Genomic DNA, 23,962 nt, shown 5'->3' with positions numbered 1-23,962 from the left:
AATGGAGTCTGTTCCAAAAATTTAAGAAATAATTGATGCAAGCTATTCTTTATTGTAGTTTTAAGGTGGGTAGGCATTATAAATGTTATATTCGAGATTAATTATTCAGAGAGAGGAGGTTTAAACAGCCAGCATGAACGGTTGTCGTATCAAGGTCAAATATGTCAATTTCGAAATGCAACACATTACAGTCATGATAAATGAATTAGCATCAACATGTGCATCATTTAAGAGTTTGGAAGTGTTTTTAAATAATAAAATATATATAATGCATGCCAATTTGATAAAATTTGTTATTCTGTAGTAGTCAATATACGCATGTGCAAACATATTTTATTGGATATAGAGCATGGGTTTATTCACAAAGCGAAAGAAGCACGTCATATTGTAAGAATTGATTCGAATGCTTCTTTTTGTAACTTTATTGGGGTGTAAAAGCGTTGACCGAAGTACATTTTGTATGAAGCGCGGAACCATATGCAGTTACAAAAAGAAGCATTCAATACTTATACTTATTTTTTTAGCTAGGATCATGAAAACACGATATACATCAAGTCCCTCTACAAATTTATAGATATAATTAGATTTATAAGACAGCGAACAATGAAAAATAATTTTAAAGATTTTCAAAATGAAACATTCCGGTTAAAAAATACAAACCCAAATTACCTTAGATATATTTATATTGACATGTTCAAGCAACGAAAACGGCCTTTAATCTTTTTTTCACGATAAAATATCCAGCTATACAAAAGACAAACTTAAATCACCTGATTTAAATCGATGACTGCTGGTATTATTTACATACTGAAAACAGTTTATATCGAAATTTGCCAAAATATTTAACAAGATGAAAAATATTTTCATCGTGTTTTTACTCTTTGATATTCCAATGTGTGTACATTTAATTGAAGTTGGAGTCTTTTCGAATAGAGTTGTGTTAACTTCAACCCGTGAAGATGATCCAGACAAATGGTTTGATAAAGAAAATCAACAATTCAAATACATAGGAAAGGTGAGAACATCTTTAAGTAATAATCATAAAAATTCATTAAGAAATAAAACAGAGAAATATCTTTTTTTAAATTAGTTGTAAACCAATATTTATATTTTTTCCAAGATTTACGTAACATATTAAACTTCCTTGTTACTTTTTGATATATAAGCTCTGACCAGGAAATATAAATGAGAGTCAAGGTGATATATAGGACTTTATTTTTTTTAGTACCAGATATCATACCACATGTAGAGCAAAATCTTGTTACTCATCTAGGTTTGTTGTTGGTTTAGTGTTGATCAGTCTTTATTTTGCCCCACCTACGATAGAAGAGGGGCCTTATGTTTTCTGGTCTGTGCGTCCGTTTGTCCGATCGTTTGTCCGTCCGTCTGTACCGCTTCAGGTTAAAGTTTTTGGTCAAGGTAGTTTTTGATGAAGTTGAAGTCCAATCGACTTCAAACATTGTACACATGTTCCCTATGATACATTGTATGATCTTTCCCATTTTAATGCCAAATTAGAGATTTTACCCCAATTTCATGGTCCACTGAACATAGAAAATGATAGTGCGAGTGGGGCATTCGTGTACTGGGGACACATTTATGTTTTTTTATATTTTGTGTTTTGTATACTGTTGTTTGTCTTCTGACCGTTTATCTTCTTTTATGTATATCATTGTAAGTCCGTTTTAGATGGGTACATTTGAATGTTCCTTCGACATCGTCCGCCTCTCTAATACAACATATAAGTATAGATAATTATTCTGTGGAGTTGAAATTACTCGTATACTCAACGGAAAAGATTGGAACTATAAATGCATAATGGGTAACGGGATATATTTTTCAAATAAAGCCACTTACTATACCAAGTTATCAGATAATCAAAATGTGAAATAATCCAACATACTTTTGTCTGATTCGTTCAATACGTAATATAAGTAAATTTGGAGTTTCTTTTGAAATCTATACGCGAAGGCACCAATCCTGTATAAAGGAGTAGAAGGGAAAAATCTTATCACACATGACAGCAGAGGGAAAATAAACAAACACGATTTGATTGGTTAGTGTTCTTAGACCCACATTATATTAAGATTTATACAGACAACCTGGTTAGTATCACATGGATGTAAATACAAGAAGATCATCGGTACATGCTAACATCACTTACACAATAATAATACAAATGAATACATCCGTAGAGCATACGGGCATTCAACTATAGAGAACACATCTTTATATCAAATTAACCCAAAGTCAACTTGAACATTTATATTTGGCATCAGTGGGAAAATGACAAACACAATTGTTTGGCTGAGATTAAACGCATAAAGCCAATACGTATATGCTGGTCAAAGGTTCCCTTGGATCCGTGATTTAACGCAAACACACCGAGCGAATTGTGATTAACGATCATATAACTGACTTGGTACAGACATTTGCTTAGGTAGAAAACGATGGATTAATTCTTGTTTTATAGCTAGCTGAACCTCTCATTTGTATAACAGTCACGTATAACTGTATTATTTTGAATACAATGTGTGAGCAATACAAACAGACGTAAAAGTTTAAAATGACAAAAATATGGATACAACAGTCAACATCGTGTTATTATAAGGTTTGAATGTAAAATAAAAATAGAATTAAGCAGTCTACACTGTTTTATATTCTTTTAATCACAGCAAAGTATCAATTGACAAATAATAGTATACACAACTCCACATAGACAAGTAACACTGACCATCACGATCCCAATAACTGGAACGATTTCATGTGATTCGAAAGGGTATGAAGAATGTACTTTACATAAAAAAAACCATGTATAAAAACAACAAATAAACCAAAATATAAAAAAATACACAATTTATCAGAAACATAGTAGAAAACAAAAAACAGAAAGCGAACAAAAAAACATTTTGCACAGCATGCATTTATTTGAAAAAGGAAACAAAGTATTCGAATGTTTTGTAAAGCTGTTGTTTTTGTTTTGTTGTACACAATTTTTTTTTAAACACAAATCAAATTCTGGATTAAAACTGAATTTAGGTAGATAGGTAACCACCATATCATATGTAAATAGAATCTACATCCTAATGCTATTTTTTTTTTTGGAAATCTTTTTAATTAGTTGTGGATAGGTGAAACCAGATATATCAAAGCCAAAATACGACAGACAAATTCTGAAGAAAAGATAAGCTCTTTGAACGAAGACCCGAATGTTAGAATTCTTAGACGAAAACGAGGGGTAATTAAGATAAGAAACTTGAGAAGTTTGCAAACGTGTATGATAAATATAATCACAATATGGTTGTCTGTTTTGTCTACAAGGAGACACAAGAAATGAAACCCACTTGAATATTTAGCCTTTGGTAGTACACAACAATAAATTATAGATCACTATAACAGAAGCAGTTTATAGGTGGCGTAAATCAGATGTTAACATAATTACAATTGCACAAACATTTTAATTGAAAATGCTTATTTAATTTATCTTGTGTACCGGTATCTGTGTTAAGCATAAGTGACCTGTCATTTTATTCTTTATGTGGTATCAAAATGTTCAGTTCCTAACAGTAGTTTATAAAAAGAAAGTGTACAGGAACAAATTTAAAGTTTCAAGATTAAACCAATTTGTAGTTTTGATATCCTGCAGTAGCAGTATGATAAGTACAGTGACATACATTACGAATAATAATAAAAGAAGGGAAACAACTATGATATAATTTTAATAGAATAATCGAATTCTAAAAATCTTCTCAAAATCAATAATATATACATTCAACCGACGTTTCCTTCCCATATTTAAATTTCCCTAATACTGATGTCTTGCATCACACCACTGACTAATGTGTTTTAGGTTTTGTGTTTATTGTGTATCATTCCGCTCATAACTTCAATGGTTTTCTGTTGTAGTTTCTGATAAAAGAAATGAAAACCTACTCGAATATATAACCTTGTTATTACAATACAATATTATATAACGTTAATATCAACACTTTAATAATTTGGAGCTTCAACACGCTTGTCTGCATGTTATTGTTTAGCAAAATTAGGATCGTTGCCACACATAACTTTATGCGACTCTGTAGTCGAAAAAAAATTGTTATTATCTGTGTGTCCTTATTGAAAACTATTTTTACATCTAAACACAAAGTTATTTTCATTTCATATATTATTTTATATCAATTATAGATATCATGGGTAGCACAAGAAAAAATGCAAACGAGAATAACAAGGACAGTAGATCCAGAATGGCCTAATCTGTGGTACTTGGTAAGTAATTCATCTTATGACGGTTGGTTGTTGGTATTGACATTATTGCGTTGGGCTCCATTTGAAATACAAGCAGTTAACATTTTGAAATGTGCTTGAATCGAATGCAATCGGGCTAATATTTTTAAAAGCACCCGTCAAACGTTGTTTTTGGTTAAAACGTCATAAGAAAAGATTTATTTTCTTTTTCAAGTACGATGATTGAAATTAACCAATGCTCTTTAGGTCTGAAAAAAAGGACATTCAAAGTCGGAGAGAAATTGACATTTGATTAAAAGAGATTGTAGTTACAGCAATTGGAACACATCCTTAGTCAACTTCAATTTTACCACTTACCTTTGTTCAGTAACCTCATTGTAACATTAACATCTTATGAAGGAAACAAGGTGGGTGCCACATGTGGAGTAGGATTGTAACCTTCCGGAGCACCTGATATCACCCACGTTTTTTTCTATGTTGTGCTTTGTGTACTGTTGTTTGTCTTTCTTTTTAGCCATTGCGTTGTAAGGTTATTTTCGACTCATGCGTTTGAATTTCTCTTTGGTAAATTGCGCCTCGCTTTTGTTTACTTAAAACATATCTCATGATAGTCTTGAGTTAATTATTTTAGGTGGTGAAGTTGTGTTTCTTGTCATTTCTTTAAAGTTTTCACTCTATTTGTCATTGTGCTATTTTGTTCCTTCTGATTGCATGGCTCTTGACGTGGCTCGGTTATATGCATCTAGTTGTCCATTTCATTGATTGTATTATCTAACTTTTGATTTTCCGGGTTTAATGGACTTCCTTTTTTTTTTTGAGTATACATTGAGTTCGGTATTTTTGTTAATATTTCTTTCTATGAAATTTAAAGTAACAGTAAAATTGAGAATGAAAATGGGGAATGTGCCAAAGAGACAACAACCCGACCAAATAAAAAAACAACAGCAGAAGGTCACCAACAGGTCTTCAATGTAGCGAGAAATTCCCGCACCCGGAGGCGTTCTTCAGCTGGCCCTAAACAAATATATACTAGTTCAGTGATAATGAACGCCATACTAATTTCCAAATTGTACACAAGAAACTAAAATTAAAATAATACAAGACTAACAAAGGCCAAAGGCTCCTGACTTGGGACAGGCGCAAAAATGCGGCGGGGTTAAACATGTTTGTGAGATCTCAACCCTCCCCCTATACCTCTAACCAATGTAGAAAAGTAAATGCATAACAATACGCACATTAAAATTCAGTTCAAGAGTACCAATTTCAGAATGATGATGTTTCTCCATCACTCAAAGTATCCGAAGCATGGAATGCTGGCTACTCCGGCAAAGGGGTGATCATTGCTGTGGTTGATGATGGACTTCAGACAGACCATCCAGATATCTCTCCAAACGTCGTATGTATTCTACAAAAACGAATTTTGTATGCTTTTTATTATAAGTGTTTGTATGCACATTGAACGACACATTTATGTGACGTATAAAATTTTCTGACGTCAGACACTCAAATTAATGAATGTGTTCGTAGATAGTAGATGTTTTTGTGTTCTGTTTAATTTTTCCTTTTAAAATTGTTATACGATGATGACTGATGTACCCATATTTTGACTATTATATTTATTGTGTCTGTTTATTTAACGCATCAATGTAAATATAACGGAATTTATAAAGTGAGAGGGTTAGCGCTATAGAACCAGGTTTAATCCACCATTTTCTACATTTGAAAATGCCTGTACCAAGTCAGGAATATGACAGTTCTTGTCCATTCGTTTTTAATGCGTTTTGTTATTTGATTTTGCCATGTGATTATGGACTTTCCGAATTGATTTTCCTCTAAGTTCAGTATTTTTGTGATTTTACTTTTTTTATACTTTTTTAGTTCAATCATTTTTTACTATTCCCTCGATAGGTTCGTTAATCTTGTGAAAATCATTTGTGACAGTTGTAAATATCTATATTGTACTGTTTTAGAACGAATATTGAAAGAAAAGTAAATGATTCATGTACTGATATACAAAGTAAAACCTCCATTAGCAGTCATAACATATTTATAAAGATGTAAACATGTAAATAGATATAAGAAAATGTGGTGTGAGTGCTAATGAGACAACTCTCCATCCAAATAACACGAAGCCTTGGCTCTCACAGAACAAAAGCTATAAAGGACCCCAAAAATTACTAGTGTAAAAGCATTCAAACGGGAAAACCAACGGTCTAATATATATAAGCATTTATTTATTTTGATGTTTTAGGATGTAGAACATGGTACTAGTTTTCGTGATGGAGCCAAAGATCCCAAACCAAAGTCAGATAAAGACGAGTAAATAAGAAAATAACATAAAATACATATTTACTGAATGCTTTTTAGGTTCAATTCACCATTTTCTACATAATAAAATGTTTGTTCTAAGTCAGTAATATGAACGCCTTTTTTCATTCGTTTGACGTTTTTGAGCTTTCGATTTTGCCATTTGATTAGGGACTTTCCTTTTTAAATTTTCAATATTTTTGTGATTTAACTTTTTTTTTACAATTATTAAAACAAAAAATCAGAACCCAACCTAAAAAAAAAAAACCAACAACCAAACAGAAACCAAGATATGTAGAGCCCAACATTCTGCCTGCTTGTTTCATTATTTTTGCTAAAACGTCCACCTTCGTTACACATTTAGCTTTTTTTCAACTTTTGCTATTCATTTAGGATTTTTCGCTTTATTTCATAGAAATGTTATTAAAACAAATTCAGTTTTTTATTAACTGTCTTAAATCCTACTGAATATGACGAAGAGCCAAACATTGTCAACATACTTCAGTTATTTCACGTTAGAATATCAGAAATCATAAACACCAAGCAATATTTAAATTGGCGAATCATTTATCAAAAATCAAAATCTAAAGCTCAAACACAATAACAAAAACCGAATGAAATAGAAATGTAATATTCCTGACAAGATTGTTTTATTCTATTTAGTGCAGTATTTTCTTCTTGACCAATTATATACTTTTTGGACCTTTTGGATTATAGCTCTTCATCTTTATATAAGCTTTGTATTTCAAATATTTTTGCCACGAGCATCACTGAAGAGACATGTATTGTCTAATTGCGCATCTGGTGCAAGAAAATTGGTACCGTTAGTTTTATAAATGCTCTTCAACTTTGTATTTGTTTGGCTTTTTAACTATTTTGATCTGAGCGTCACTGATGAGTCTTATGTAGACGAAACGCGCGTCTGGCGTATAAAATTATAATCCTGGTACTTTTGATAACTATTATCATAGCGACGGTAGTGACAAACATCACACAATAAATGATATTTCATGATCACAAGACAGGAAAACAATTGAAGCATATATAGTTAAATTTAACATAGACCTGATTACAGGAGTGGAGAAAATAATTCGAACCGAATGTACATCTGAAGATAAAAAAAATAAAAAATAACCAACATCAATCTTTAACAGGAAAGAAGGAAACTGATTTAAGATAATGTTAATCTGAAGACAGAAAATAGGAACAGAAATCTAAGCAGATAAGAATAAACGATATAAAAAATAACAGAAGAAATGACATGACACATCGTTCTTGAAATCAAAAAAAAAAAAGGAAGATGAGGTATTAAATCAAATGAAAGATTCATACTCAGAGTTCAAATGAGGTATTTAAAGAAATTATAGGCAACCATACAGTTTTTTACAATGAGAAATCCCGATACCGACTAGTTATGCTTACTTGACCATTTGACGAATTTATTTACTCTACATATCAACACATTGATTTCTATGGAAACAATTACTTCGACGATTCTATATGATTATTATATCATTACATTATCTCGATTTTCAGATGCAGTTTAACGAGTTCGGAATGCATACCAAGTTTAATTAAATAAAGAACATCCCCACTACAACAGTAAATTATTCACCAATTGATAACATTATTTCTCTTTAAAAAAGATACTTTATAACGAATGTAAATTTTTCAAATACATTTATTTGTATAACTGACGACTTTATGCATGAACATTTTTTAATATGTAATAGTTGATTTCAGCCACGGTACAAAAGTTACTGGATTAATTGCAGCCGTCAAGGACAACAATATATGTATTCCAGGCATAGCCTATAATTCCACCATCGTAGGTGAGTCACATAAAATATTGTATAAACTTACAAATGTACCTTAAACAAATACAGTCTTAAATGAGAAATCAATATCTAACAACAAAATTAAAGCAGCATAAAAGACACACACACGTAACCAATCTATTAACAAACGTAACAAAAAAGAAGAGGAAGATAGTCAAAGGACATTAAACGTTAATACGATGAAGAGAAAAAAAGCTATAAATAAAGCGAAGAAAATTCTAAAAGAATAACAATTTGCAATTAAATGGTCAGAAGACTTGTATGTTTCAAGTGAGGCGCACAATTTGTCCACACGAGACTCATACGTGAAGCTCACAATAGAAAAATTAAAAAGCATAACTTACGCTATCAAAAACCGAAGGTACGAAGTTGAAAGGCATTTTAGGACCTTAAATTCCGAATGGAATGTATTTCGTCTACATTTTTGTATCACTTTAAAATTATTTGTTTTACAGGAGTGCAGTTGCTTGGTACCAATGATAATATAAATATTACAGTAGATTCAGATGAGGCTACTGCTTTTAAGCATTATATATCAAATGTCGATATATATTCCAATAGCTGGGGACCCCACGATGGTAGTGGATTTGAAGGCCCTGGTTATTTAGCTAAGAAAGCGCTTCAAGATGGAGTAACGACAGTACGTAAAACCAGTGTTTGTATAATCTCAAATTCTTTCAAGATTTATGATAGTAGTTAAAGACAAAAGATTAAAATTTAAATTGTGAAAAAGAAAAAGAAAACTGTCTAAAAAAAGATTTGATTGCCGTTTTCGCTGAAATATCACCTTCGACATTTAAAAAACCCAAAGGGAAATATAGTAATAATAGTCTTTGATTGAATCAAGGTATGTAACTTTTTTTGTGCTTTTTTATGCGCACATATGTTTTATTTTTATTTCAGGGAAGAAACGGAAAGGGTGCTATTTACGTTATTTCAGCAGGTAACGGTGGATTGGATGATAATTGTAATGCTGATGGTTATGCGAACAGTATATACACAATAGCTATAACGAGTGTACAAATTGGAAAAAATGCATTTTACTCTGAAGTGTGTGCGCCTGCATTAGCAGCAACATATGGTGGCAGTTATATGGATAAATATTTGGTACATGATTTGGCAATGATGACATTTGTGTCTTTATTCTGTACCATATAAATGTTGTTAACGAACGCAAACAGAAAACAGAATGTTATAGGGTATGGTGATGACAGAACACGTTGCAGAGAACTTTCAAAATATTGCTTTATTTTACATATTAAAATCGACAAAAAGTGAAGTGAAACATTGATTTATTTATAGTATAACTAATCCCCGGATATGTATATAATCAAATAAGACAACGCGTGACCGACCGACGCATGGATTAAACGAGTGCGCAGCACGTGTTTAATCTATAGCGGCGTCCGGTGACAAGTTGTCTTATTTTTTATATTCAAATACGGCGATTGGTTATTTTTTTTATTACATTGGCAAATGGCCTTTTTTATGAAATTAATGTAGAAAATGTAAGGAACATTATCTTTTTCCTACGCATTGACAATTTGTTTTGATGCGACGTTATCGACGTCTTGACAACGCCTATTGTTGTATGAGGTCAGAGAGTGAAATAACCACGTTTATTTCACATGTGAAATTATCGGTTTTTATTTAATTGGGAAATCAATGTAATTCATTGCAACCAATGTAATAATTTAAGGTTATAAAGTATTCATATAAATTCTAATTCTCTAATTCTCTAGTAATAATCTTATTTTTAAAAGCGATATCTGTGATCTCCTGTATGACATAAAAGCTGTTATGTATTAGGTCTTTTCCATAGGTAGTATAGAAAATGGTTTTATCTACGATGTTATACAAAAACTTGATATGGTAATGAATTGTATATTTCAGACAACAACCACCATCAAGTCAGGTTGTACTAGCGCAGGTATTCAGGGAACTTCTTTTTCGGCACCTATTGCAACTGCAATCATTGCCATGACACTCGAAGCAAAGTAAGTTCTACACTTGAAGAAGAGTTAGTTCTACACTTGAAGCAAAGTGAGTTCTACACTTGAAGCAAAGTAAGTTCTACACTTGAAGCAAAGTAAGTTCCAAACTTGAAGTAAAGTAAGTTCCAAACTTGAGGCAAAGTAATTTCATCACTTCTATTATCGAATATAAGCTCTATAGAATTGTTGATTATTATTATCAAAAAGAAGAGAGGCAAAAGAGACCAGAAGATTGGAAATATGCAGACAAACAAATGTACACAAGAAACAGCATATAAAACTAAAGACTAAGCACCATGACCCCACCAACAACTGGGGTTTATCACAGGTGTTCCGGAAGGGCAAGAGGAAGATAAGCAGATCCTGCTCCACATGTTGCACTCGTCGTGTTGCTCATGTTTTTATGAATAAGGTAAATAGTCTAATTCTGTAGTATCTTCCCCTTCGTCATTTCAAAGTAGTTACCATAGTAAATTAAATGAAAAAAGACTACAGGGTTTGTTCTGTTTTTTATAATTTGCTCGATTTTTTCTTATTTGTTTGTTAACTGTGGCATGTCTTCCTTTTTTAGCTCACCTGGCCGAAAGGGCCAAGTGAGCTTTTCTCATCACTTTGCGTCCGGCGTCCGTCGTCCGTCGTCTGTCGTCCGTCGTCCGTCGTCGTCCGGCGTTAGCTTTTACAAAAATCTTCTCCTCTGAAACTACTGGGCCAAATCAAACCGAACTTGGCCACAATCATCATTGGGGTATCTAGTTTAAAAAATGTGTGGCGTGACCCGGTCAACCAACCAAGATGGCCGCCACGGCTAAAAATAGAACATAGGGGTAAAATGAAGTTTTTGACTTATAACTCAAAAACCAAAGCATTTAGAGCAAATCTGACATAAAAATCTGGGTAAAAATGTTTATCAGGTCAAGATCTATCTGCCTTGTAATTTTCAGATGAATCGGTCAATCGGTTGTTTGGTTGCTGCCCCTGAATTGGTAATTTTGATGAAATTTTGCTGTTTTTGGTTATTATCTTGAATATTATTATAGATAGAGATAAACTGTAAACAGCAATAATGTTCAGCAAAGTAAGATCTACAAATAATTCAACATGATCAAAATGGTCAGTTGACCCGTTTAGGAGTTATTGCCCTTTATAGTCAATTTTTAACCATTTTTCGTAAATTAAAGTTATCTTTTACAAAAATCCTCTCCTCTGAAACTACTGATCCAAATTAATTCAAACTTGGCCACAATCATCTTTGGGGTATCTAGTTTGAAAAATGTGTCCGATGACATGGCCATTTAACCAAGATGGGATCACGGCTAAAAATAGAACATAGGGGTAAAATGCAGTTTTTGGCTTATAACTCAAAAACCAAAGCATTTTGAGGAAATCTGACATGGGATAAAAATGTTTATCAGGTCAAGATCTATCTGCCCTAAAATTTTCAGATGAATTGGACAACTGGTTGTTGGGTTGCTGCCCTCCAATTGGTAATTTAAAGAAATTTTGACGTTTTTGGTTATCTTGAATACTATTATAGATAGCGATAAACTGTAAACAGCAATCATGTTCAACAAAGTAAGATCTACAAATAAGTCAACATGACCTAAATGGTCAATTGACCCCTTAAGGAGTTATTGCCCTTTATAGTCAATTTTTAACAATTTTCATTAAGTTGGTAAATTTTTGTAAATTTTTACCAAATATAGTTCTCTGTTTCTAATGGGCAAAGTTCATTATATATATTATTGTAAGAAGCAAAATCGTTCAGTAAAGTAAGAACTTCAAACACATTACCATCACCAAATACAATTTTGTCATGAATACATTTTTGTCCTTTGTTAAATATGCACATAGACCAAGGTGAGCGACACAGGCTCTTTAGAGCCTCTAGTTCCTTCTTTCACGATTTGATGTGGCATGTGTTGTAAATTTTCAATATGTATGTTTTGCCCCAAGTACAATCATTGTTTGTCCTTGTTCGATTGCATGAAGCGACATATTTAAAGTTAATTAAATTGAACATAGATAAGTGTGTGTTTGTTTTGTGTATACTAAGTAAATTTTTCAAAAATTGAGAAAAACAGAAATTGAAATTGCAGTCCAAATCTAACATGGAGAGATATCCAACATCTAGTGGTGCTGACTTCCAACAGGAACAACTTCACTGATACATTTTCAGATTGGTCATTAAATGGAGCTAATCAAGAATGTAAGTGCAATAACTATTTATATAGCTATAAGGAGCTCTTTTATTTCAGAACGACAGGGCTGGTTTTTATAAAGTTAATATACTAGATTACTTCCAAAATGACTTGCAATGTTCATGTATCGAAACAATGGCTTTGTTTCTTGCTTCAAACAATTACAATGAAATTTTTATTTGATTAAACATTAATTGGTTTTAGCTTGTAAACTGATTTTGTCTTCTTTCAATCGATTTATTATTTAAGGTACTAGTTTGTTTCACTTGAGGTTTAGCGCTATAAAACCAAGTTCAATCCACCATTTTCTACATTTGAAAATGCCTGTACCAAGTCAGGAATATGACAGTTGTCCATTCGTTTGATGTGTTTTATCATTTGATTTTTCCATATGTTGAGGGATTTTCCATTTTGAGTTTTTAATCCTCGGAGTTCAGTATTTTTGTGATTTCACTTTTAAATTTGGTTTATATTTGTAGGATTTAGTAGGACAACTCGTTTGTTAGTATCAGACAGATTATGAAACATAAGAATATCAATTGCGGTGTCATCAAAAAGTTGTATACGTAATATTATACAATTTATGACTCTTCATCAGGTTGATTCAATGATTTATCAACCCCAGACTTATAACATTCACCGAGGCCAACGACTGAGTGTGAATGTCATATATCTGGCCTTGATAAATTACTCTATCAACTGAAATCAAAAGTAAACAGTTGTTTTATTATATATTTTTTTCCAGTATATATGCCTAAGATACTTTTAAAACTTTTCTCTGTTTTTATATCAAATATATCATATGCTTTAGCAGTTGCTAAGTTAAAATATGCAGTACAGTAAACCATTTTGTAAACTAAAACCAAAATCACAAATAAAATAAGAAAAGAGAAAGAAAAAGAAAACCCACCGAAAACAAGAAAACAAAGGAAAAACCGAGAATTTACTTGGCGTCCCGAATGTACGTCGACGTTGCCTTGGAATATCTTTATTTAGGTATACGGTTGCTGTCCCAACTCTAATATTAAACTCTTGGATTTTTGGCCTGGTGAATATAACGTTTGATCAATGAGGATTTCCTATGTTATTAGCTAATGAGAAAACAGAAAACGTTTAATCATATTATAAAAAGTATTTATATGATAAGTAAAGGCATCAGTAGTATACCGCTGTTCAAAACTCGGGGCAACAAACTAAAACCGAGGGAAACGCATTAAATATAAGACGAGAATAACGACACAACACTAAAATGTAACACACACAGAAACGGACCAAGCATCAGACGAAATCCCACGAGAATAACAAATATAACATCAAAACCAAATACCTGAATTTGGGATAGACAAGTACCGTGACACCACTTATCGCAATGTGAATATACACTCAAAAATAAGAGAAAACAAACGACGCAACCTTAAAATGTAACACACACAAAAACGAACAATAATATAACAATATCCATATTCCTGACTTGGTACAGGACATTTTTAAAGGAAAATATGGTGGGTTGAACCTTGTTTTGTGGCATGCCAAACCTCGCACTTTAATGGCAATGTTAAATATAACATTGAAATGACAACATAATATAACAGGACTACAATACAAATAAATAGGAGAACGTATTAGACAAAGAAACACATGATTAATAGATAACAAAAAGCATCAGGTTTAAAATTCAATACGCCAAAAACGCGCCTCGTCCACACAAGACTCACCAGTGACGCCCAGATTCAAAAGATCGAAAGTGAAAAAAAGTACAAAGTTGTACAGCACTGAAGATCAAAAGTTGAAAAAGGTTGAAAAAGAATTAGAACACGACATTAACATTTAAACAATAACAAATATACAGATCAATGTGCGCGTTCAAACAATTTGTAGGTGCCAGTACAATTTAAAATTCGTTCAAAAGACCACAACAATAATAAGAAACTAAATAATGTGTTTAGAATTATGGATGAACAAGTAGTGCTATCTTTGATTTTTTTGGTTTATAAAAACTAGGCCCGACAAAATCTACATTTGAAATCGAGCAACTAATGGTGATAAAATTATTCTTTTATAGGAATACATTTGTTTTATCTATTGAAACGAAAAGTAAAGACACACATACTATAACTCTATGCGTGAATGTGTTGTTATATGACTATAACAAAGATTACAGTCATGTGCGTGTACATTTATTGTGTCCGGTATTGCACTTTAAAATTTTGGAGGTAAAAAAAAAGGGTACCAGGTAAAAACAAACAATAAATCAAAACATATATTTCACTTAAAGTCCGTTTGCAAATGTAAGTTTTGTCGTGCTTAGTTTCAAGTTTCATAAACATGCACACAAAATTTTAAAGAAAGTTAATAACTCCGCATCTTGCTTGTCCATAATCTTAAACTAAATTTTAAACACCTTGATAAATGTCCCCCTTTTTATATTGTATTATTTTATAACTATTATTATTAGTCAGCCAGGTTCTAGGCTTTGGTCTTATGAATGCTGAGACTATGGTATCTGTTGGTTCAAAATGGAAGTCAGTACCACAACATCAGACTTGTGCATCAAGGACCAAATTATCACATATGTAAGTCTTTCCTGTCGGGTCAGAATTGTTCGTATTCTCAATAAATATGTAACTTATGGAATGATATTCCCTTTTTTTCTCTGTAAAATTTGTTTTCTTGTATTAAAAAAATTGCATATAAAAGTTTATGTCTGGCTTTATGGATGATAAATGCAAAAAAGGTCCGCTTACCGTGTCTTTGAATTCGACCCCGATCCGTATGGGTTTTATGTTATTCCGGTTAATTTGTTTTGACCTTGCTTTTTATATTTGATTCATAAACATCTATTTGCCAAAATAATTATCAATATGTATTATTTAAGTATAAACAAACAATTGTTGAAGCTATCGTATGAACTGAAAAAATACCGAATCCATTTGGTACGTGACCAAACCGTTGATTATACCACGCATGCCATATAGACAAAAGTTGGCATATAAAATGCATTTCGGAAACGTTGAATAACCCTAATTAAACATGTTACTTGAAGCAGAATATATCGAAGGGGCACACAAATTCGACGAGAAACAAATAAATGTTAGTCGGTAGTTTATTCAGAAAAAAATATTTTCCATATGGTGACAGGGAGATGATTTCAGGTCGTGTTTGTCGCCTTGCGCACTGATCATTTGAGTTCTGAGTAAGGCTCTATTCAAATCACTTTAATGAGTGTTTTCAGATAGATACTTTGTATGATTTTGTTATGTATTTCATGCTTCATACCGACCTGGGTTCTAGCATTTAATTCTTTTCCTGCTAATACTAACGATTTGTTTATTTGTTTAGTCTTTTATACCACTGTACAAGGTTTTGTAACTCAAAATAACATTTTTAGCCGGGGAAAATCGTGAAAAAATGTTGATGACGTCACAATCACATGACAAAATTGTGTCTATGAGCTGATATACAAACCATTGTCAGCCAATCAGAAGACGCGTTACATTAAACATTATGAATACATAGGATCGGCTATTGAAATTCTTTTTGCTTAAGTCTACTTTGATCTTTGCTACCTAAAGGTATGTGGAATGTAAAAAATGTTACAGTTAGTTTGATACTAATTAGTGTAACATGTATAATGTTGGTCAAAAATGCGTCATAAATTATTGTATACATGATAGCATACAAATATAGACTAGATGGACTCGATGTGTTTCAATATAGTTCACAAATGACAGGAAGCCAACAACACAAACAAATCTGGAGTCAATAAATGGTCTACATATATGGAGACCATTTATCATACGGCAATTTATAAACCCTCTTTATTCTAGACAATACAAAACAAAAGAAGACATCACAATGACACACATTTAAGACAGACTAACAAAAGCGTCGAAATACAAAAAAAAAAATACAAAAATAATACAAAATTGAAAAGGAGTTTCCAATTGTATATAATTAAATTGATCTATTTAATGAAATATCAGAAAAGAAATATTCGATTTGGTATAATTTTGATGGATCAACTGAAATCAAAAGTCAACAATTCTTAGATTATATAACTTTGTATTCGTCTTTCATTTTGAAGTATTGAAAAGTTTTTGCTCATGATAGTTTTCAAACTGCTTCCTGTTTTTTTTTAAACTAAATATAACATCTGTATTGGCAGATGTTAACTCTTAGTTGAAATATTCGATAAAGATTACGAAAAAAGTACACATCAGTAAAGAAAATCAAAAACAATATACCGAAAAATAAGAAGGAAAGAAAAATCTAGAATTTACATTGCATTATAAATGGACGTTTCGCGATGCATATAACGTTTTATCAAAGAAGACCTTGTATATATTAATGCTTTTAGCCATCAAGAAAGATAATATTTTAATTCATATAATAAAATAATAGTTATCATAGGTACCAGGATTATAATTTAGTACGCCAGACGCGTGTTTCATCTACATAAGACTCATCAGTGACGCTCATATCAAAATATGTATAAATCCAAACAAGTACAAAGTTGAAAATCATTGAGGATCCGAAATTCCCAAAAGTTGTGCAAAATACGCGTGCAATAAAATATCAGGTTACGGTTTGTATTTTACGATATTTGTCTGTATAGGTCATTACAATGACGTTCTGTATATTTTCAGTAAGATTAGATAGGTGGTCCCTGAGATTTTATGGTACTACAACAGATCCATGGCAGAGTAAGTGGTATTGCAACAGAGTCCTATATACAAAAACAAATCAATAATCGATTTAGAATAAACATTCAATTTGAGATATTTCTACTGAAGTCTTTTGTGAACACGTCATTCATTGTCTCTACCATTTGTTTTAGAATATTCTTTTTCAAAGTAATTTTAACAATATTCAATATGGTTGATCCTTAATATCAACTTTTTTTTTAATCCAATAACAAACAGTAATATAAGCAGAACCAAAGGTTATAATTCTGTATATTGTTTGACATAAAAAATGTTAAAACGACAAACCAGTACATCGACTTTGAATAGTTTTGTCTTTAAACAAAACTGAAAAACGTATAGCGGCACCAACACTTACTTCTTTTTCATTTTATAACAAAAACAATAAATCACTTGTACCACACCTCGAGCAACCTTTTTTCTAAAATGAATAGGATTGTTACGAGTTCCCTTAATTTTGAAAAAAAAGACTGAAAGCTTCTTCTTTCAGTTCTTAAAAAAATAAAATTTAATACTGCAATTTTGTACCATTTCCTTTGCAAAATTGTCATTAAATTTCGATTCAGGAGTGTGGGGTAACTCCAGGAAACAGTAAAAAAAATCTCGACGAGCGTAGCAACTCATAAACACTATTTTGGATGATTTATTTAACTTCTAAAATATTTGCCTCCACGTAGAGCGCTTCGATCCAGACAAATTGCCGTCTTTGTCCTATTAGAATCGAAATAATTGGAGGGGGCTTGAATAAATCGTGTTTTGACCACGGGTTGTGGGTTGTCCCTTAATGCCGTTTTTTTTAGTCATATACACCACTTATCTTACTCATTTTATATCTAAACAAACTCATCCTTCGGACTCGTTTAGAATTGAGAATGGAACTGGGGAATTTGTCAGAGACAACAACCCGACCATTGAGCAGACAACACCAGAGTGTCAACATGAGGTCTTCAATGCAACGAGAAATTCCCGCACCCGCAGGCGTTCTTCAGTTGGCTCCTAAACAATTATATATATGCTAGATCAGTGATAATGAACGCCATACTAAACTTCAAATTGTACATGTTTACTCGTAAATATGTTAACTTGTCAAAACCATGGTATATAAAGTACTAATGCAATGAATTTGTCAAGAACTTTTATCATTATATCAATGGAAGAATGAAAAGAAATCAATGTTTTGTGGAATTTTTTTAAAATAAAATCGTTAGATAAAAAAACTATATATATAAAAGAAATTAATAATCATAAAACAAATGCGATGAAGTCATATTTTGTTGTATTGTAAATGTCAATAAAATTATGCTTACTTTATGTTCCTGGTTATTTTAGCTGCTATCTACAGAGAGGTTCTTGTAGTTGAGACATCAGCGTATCAATCGTTAGACATAAACAATCCATCATCCGATGAATTCAAAGATGTTAAAGCAGGAGTAAGTGATTATAACAATACGTTGAAATGTCTATTACTATTCATTTTTTGAATACAGCTGACAAAGTTTAAACAAAGATAATGTAGATCTAGAGTATCTCAGATCATTTGTGTCCAGAAAAATCGTCTACTCAACAAGCATGCATTGTTGCTTGTATATAAATCTGGATACAGTAATCTGAATACCCCTGTCGAATATTCCCTAGCCTATTTCATTGTTGAGGTAGGGAACACAATGTACTTATCCTATTGAAATGATTGTGTATACCTTGTTTGGTCAATAAATGTCGAAAAAATAACTCGCTACAAACAAGAAATTATAGGCTTGGGAACTTTTTTTTATCTGCGTCTTCTCAAAGTCGTACATTGCATTTTTTCTGCTTCTAAATAAAGGCAACAGTAGTATACCGCTGTTCAAAACTCATAAATCCATGGACAAAAAACAAAATCGGGGCAACAAACCAAAACTGAGGGAAACGCATTAAATATAAGAGGAGAACAACGACACAACACCGAAACGCAACAGCACACAGAAACGGACCAAGCAACAGACAATACACCACGAGAATAACAAATATAACATCAAAACCAAATACATGAATATGGGATAGACATATATCATATTTTAAAAATATATTGACGTTTTAATGTGTATCTTTTTGATATTAAAATTCGTCTGACATAAAAGTAACTGCTATACAATAAGTGTATTCCGGGGTCTATTCAACGTTGTTAAACCCTTAACAAATCGATAGAATTGAATGTGACATTTATTTCTCGTGGTCAATCAAATGTCCGTATGGGCTATTGGTTACTGACATTTAATTATTGAAGTTTAGTTCTTTTACTTTCTCTTCTCCTTTCTTACATTTACAGCTTCAAAGGTTTTGGTCCACCAACATTGAAACAAGTTTTTATAGTATAGCTATAAATACATTAGCACCAGCAGAGTAAGTCACCATATAACCTGTAATAAAGATAATTATCGCAATTATAACTTTTTATAAGAATCTGTTTCATTGGCAATTACAGTGTATGTCCTTTAATTTGTTTTCTGTCTGTAAATTACAAAGAATCTTAGGTCTTGAATGCATACAGCCGTCTGTCCGTAGGTATGTTTGCCAGTCTTAAAAAAGATTTTTCTTTAATGGTTTAGTCACATGATTATATATTTGTTTTAAAGTCATGTTGTTGATATACAATAGCCTCATTAGTATTATCATTAACATATATAAAAAAATGTGGCAACGGTACATTTTAGAAGAAAATATAGTTTTGAGTTGGTATACGATTCGTTGTGTTTTAAAGTCATTTGTCTTGGATCACAAATATCTGAAGAATTTAAAGATTTGTGCTTATGAATGTGTATAGCAATACAATACAATGAAAAAAATGTTAAATCAAAACAAATAAAAAACTCCGAGGAAAATTCACAACGAAAAATCCCTAATTAAATGGCAAAATCTAATGATAAAACGCATCAAACGAATGGACAACAACTGTCATATTCATGACTTTCAAATGTAGAAAATGGTAGATTGGACCTGGTTTTATAGCACTAAACTTCTTTCTTATACGACTGTCGTATCAATTTCTATTATATTTACAATAATGCGTGAACAAAATTTCACAAATAAGGATAAAAAAAAAAAACACGCACCCCACCACACCTAGGGGTGATTTATGGCACCCCAGAAGGGGAAACAGTCATTAGCAAGCACACGTTATGTTCGCTATAAATTTAATGACACAACTTTTTTGTCCACTTGCAAGTAATTTGTGTCAAATAATGTACATTTATACAGACCTGCATATGTTTATATTAGGTTTACATACCTGTACCAAGTTAGAAATATGACAGGTGTTTTCAAATAGTTTGATGTGTTTGTGTTTTTGATTTTGCCATTTGATATAGGACATTCTGTTTGTGAATTTTCCTTGAGTGTGATTTTTTTTGTTAATTTAAATTTACATTAGATATAACGATTAAGGTGATTTTCTGATTTTTAACATATCAAATTGATTTATTATTACTCTTTATCTCTTTAAGGAAAGGTTCTATAATTGTGGATCAGAAAGTCTACACAAACGAAAATAGTGTTGGATTGTTAATTAAAGCTTGCTACGACCTAGTGAATAATGCAGAATCGTTAAGATTTGGACGCATTTCATCCTTAAAAGTATCAGTTGCTAATATTACAAACTATGAATTACCCAACAATACAGGTAAAAATGCTATAAAGCTGGTAATTGATATTTACATAGAATGTCTTACCACGTAGCTATGTTAGAAAGCAACATATAAATTAGCGTTTTTCATGAATATACATTTTAAATGAAATATGAAATATAAAGAAACATGACACAGAACTATTTTAAAACATATTTTATTAGTGACGGGTAGTTAAAACCATTGTCCATAAACAAATAAAGTCTAAAATAGTTTTGGTTGTCTTCTGGTAGCGCCCTACCGCCAATGCAGATGGTGTTTTGCTTAAAACCTCTATTGCTTGTGAGCTCGAAGGTGTGATTTGGATTTAGTATTTTTATAAATGAAGGTAATTTCATTTTCATCAACATTTAATTATTCTGGACATATCTTTTTGAAAGACAATACAGTGTATAAATCTAAAATATAAACAATCTGTAGAATTATCATTGGTTCATCTTTTCAGTGGAAATAACAAACCTGACCGTTACAAACGAACTGTGTTCCATCTACACGACATTGTCACCATGTAGTTCTAAACTTAAATGTAAAGTTTTAAATGGCAAGCCATCGTGTGTCTCCAAGTAAGTATATAATTGTATTTCCTGAAAAAAGTAATTGTAGAACTGAATTATAAATCTTTAAGATGTTAACAATCATCATTTCACCAAATGCCCTACTGATATATTATTAATACGAAATTGGAAAATACAGGGCAATTCCTGACTCAGTTATTATATAAGCAAAACAATACAATTTTTTTTTTTGTGATTTTCGTCAAGTGTACGTGAATTTTCCTTTACATTGACCAATTCCTTTTTATTGCAGTATTTGATGTGATTATTTAATTTCTTTATATTTTTATCTGTTACAGATTTTCTTTTAGTCAGTTTTCATAATAATTTACTAGTACTGTTGCACGTTGCAAAAGATTTAAGCAACATATTTTACAATGCAAGCAAATCTATGGCTTTTAATTTCTGTGTGCTTATCTTATTACATAACCACTCACGATAATACAATTCTTATACTTGTCAACTTATTTGTATTGTTTGCTCCAGCAAATATCGGTAATCATTTTTTTTCTGCAGGTCATCCGTTTCAACCGGTATGTATATGCACTTCATTTATAGAGTTGTGTTTCTGTTGTGTCGTTGTTCTCCTCTTATATTTGATGTGTTTCCCTCAGTTTTAGTTTGTAATCCGGATTTGTCTTTTCTCAATCGATCGATGAATTTCGAACAGCGGTATACTACTGTTGCCTTTATTCATAATATAGTATTCATTCATAGTTCTTCCGCCATAAACCTGAGGTAAACAATGGAGAAAATATACCAAGGGGTCAATCGAAAATTTAACCAAAGACCGACAAGACTGTGGACATAGATAAATACGATGCTTAAAAAAATCCGGCTCATACACCAAAACCGTGGGAAACGCATTAAACAGAAGGGAATGACGACACACCATTGAAATGTAACACACACAGAAACGAACAAAGCATTAGACAAAATCCGATGAGAATAACAAATATAAAATCAAAACTAATTACATGAATTTGGGATATAAAAGTACAGTGACACGTCTTATAATAATGTGAATTCACACTCAAATATAAGAGGAAACAAATGACACAAAAGAAACACAACGTTAAAATGTAACACACACAGAAACGAACTATAATATAACAATGACCATATTCCTGACTTGGTACAGGATATTTAAAACAAAAATTGAAAAAAATGGTGGGTTGAACCTGATTTCTCGGCATGCCAAACCTCCCTCTTTTATGGCCAATACAAATAAATATGAGAACACAATTGACAAAGAAACACACGAATAATAGCTTACAAAAGGTACCAGGTTGAAAATTTAATATGCCAGAAATGCGTTTTGTCCACATAAGACTTACTTGTGACGCCCAGATACAAAAGTTTGAAAGCCAAAACAAGTACAAAGTTGAACAGCATCGAGGATCAACATTTCAAAAAAGTTGTGCAAAAAACGGCCAGTGTTTTCTGTTAGGTACCAGAACATCCCTATCATTTAGAATAATTTATACTTTTGCAAACAGTAAATTTAATAAAATGACTAAAGTATATAAAAGATATACATGATAAAACTGAAGTATTAGCTAGTATAAACATATAATATATCTCTGTTGGAAACAACTTTTTGATCTTCGACTATTTTCCAGATATAAACGGATATCAAATAGAATATTTTATGCATGTTATGTCTTTTTTAACATGTCTTAATGTTATTTCTTTTTTATGGTAGCATCATAATTCAGTATCAGGTTTAATTGAATAATAAAATTTAATTATTTTAGTAAATAAAGGTGCTATTATTGGAGGAGTGCTTGGTGGTATCGCTACTACAATAGCATTGGCTGGTGCATTCTATCTACATTGGAAACAAAGAAGGGAATAGTAAAATCAAGGTGCAACCAACCTATTGATATTGTAAAGCTAGGGAACGATCTCAGTTACAGACATTTTGACCTATAATGGTTTACTTTTTTTAAATTGTTATTTGGGTGGAGAGTTGTCTCATTGGCACTCACACCACATCTTCCTATATCTGTTTTATTTCTAATAAGTTGAAAATTGCAGTATTGTTTCTAAATACAAAAGTACATCTGTTTAATCATGTTTATAGTTTAGTCATATGAGAGTTTGTTATCATTAGCTACTTTTTAATCCATACTTTTAATGAAAAGTAAAATCACAAAATGAACTCCGAGGTAAATTCAAAACGGAAAGTCCTTTATCAAATTGCAAAAATCAAAAGATAAAACACATCAAACGAATGGACAACAACTGTCATATACCTGACTTGGTACAGGCATTTTCAAATGTAGAACATGGTGGATTGAACCAGACAGGACGAGATATAAAATAATTTTGTCGTTCAAAGTATTTTCAATATTATATTAGAACAATAACATAATGCAATTATATTAGGACAAGTAAAACTCCGTTTGCAATTGTCAAATCTACAACTGACAGTGGCAATTCTTCTTACACAGTTGAAATA

The 23,962-nt window shown here is 31.8% G+C and overlaps 1 protein-coding gene across 1 annotated transcript; it reads left to right on the top strand.

The window, feature by feature from the left end:
* The first annotated feature begins 756 nt into the window (after positions 1–756).
* LOC134700562 (neuroendocrine convertase 2-like) lies at positions 757–23,500 on the top strand. The gene is made up of 19 exons (XM_063561941.1): positions 757–1,015; positions 3,122–3,238; positions 4,186–4,266; positions 5,513–5,641; positions 6,497–6,564; positions 8,296–8,384; positions 8,846–9,030; positions 9,294–9,497; positions 10,284–10,387; positions 12,481–12,590; positions 15,038–15,155; positions 16,155–16,180; positions 17,229–17,285; positions 18,615–18,715; positions 19,591–19,664; positions 20,765–20,940; positions 21,390–21,507; positions 22,015–22,031; positions 23,256–23,500. Exons 1-19 carry the CDS (start codon positions 851–853, stop codon positions 23,354–23,356), a joined length of 2,040 nt encoding a protein of 679 aa, XP_063418011.1. The 5' UTR covers positions 757–850; the 3' UTR covers positions 23,357–23,500.
* Positions 23,501–23,962: the final 462 nt, after the last annotated feature.

This window comes from Mytilus trossulus, unplaced genomic scaffold, assembly GCF_036588685.1.
Source record: "Mytilus trossulus isolate FHL-02 unplaced genomic scaffold, PNRI_Mtr1.1.1.hap1 h1tg000158l__unscaffolded, whole genome shotgun sequence".
NCBI classification, from domain to species: domain Eukaryota; kingdom Metazoa; phylum Mollusca; class Bivalvia; order Mytilida; family Mytilidae; genus Mytilus; species Mytilus trossulus.
The sequence above is the reverse complement of the archived record's forward strand: the minus strand, read 5'-3'. Positions and strand labels throughout refer to the sequence as shown.

Bases quoted from the DNA above. Each gene is read 5' to 3' on its own strand.
- LOC134700562 (XM_063561941.1), top strand. From the start codon at position 851: ATGAAAAATATTTTCATCGTGTTTTTACTCTTTGATATTCCAATGTGT. The intron at 10,388-12,480 runs GTAAGTTCTACA...TTGAAATTGCAG, and splicing joins GCCATGACACTCGAAGCAAA to TCCAAATCTAACATGGAGAG. The intron at 16,181-17,228 runs GTTAGTTTGATA...GTATATTTTCAG, and splicing joins GGAATGTAAAAAATGTTACA to TAAGATTAGATAGGTGGTCC.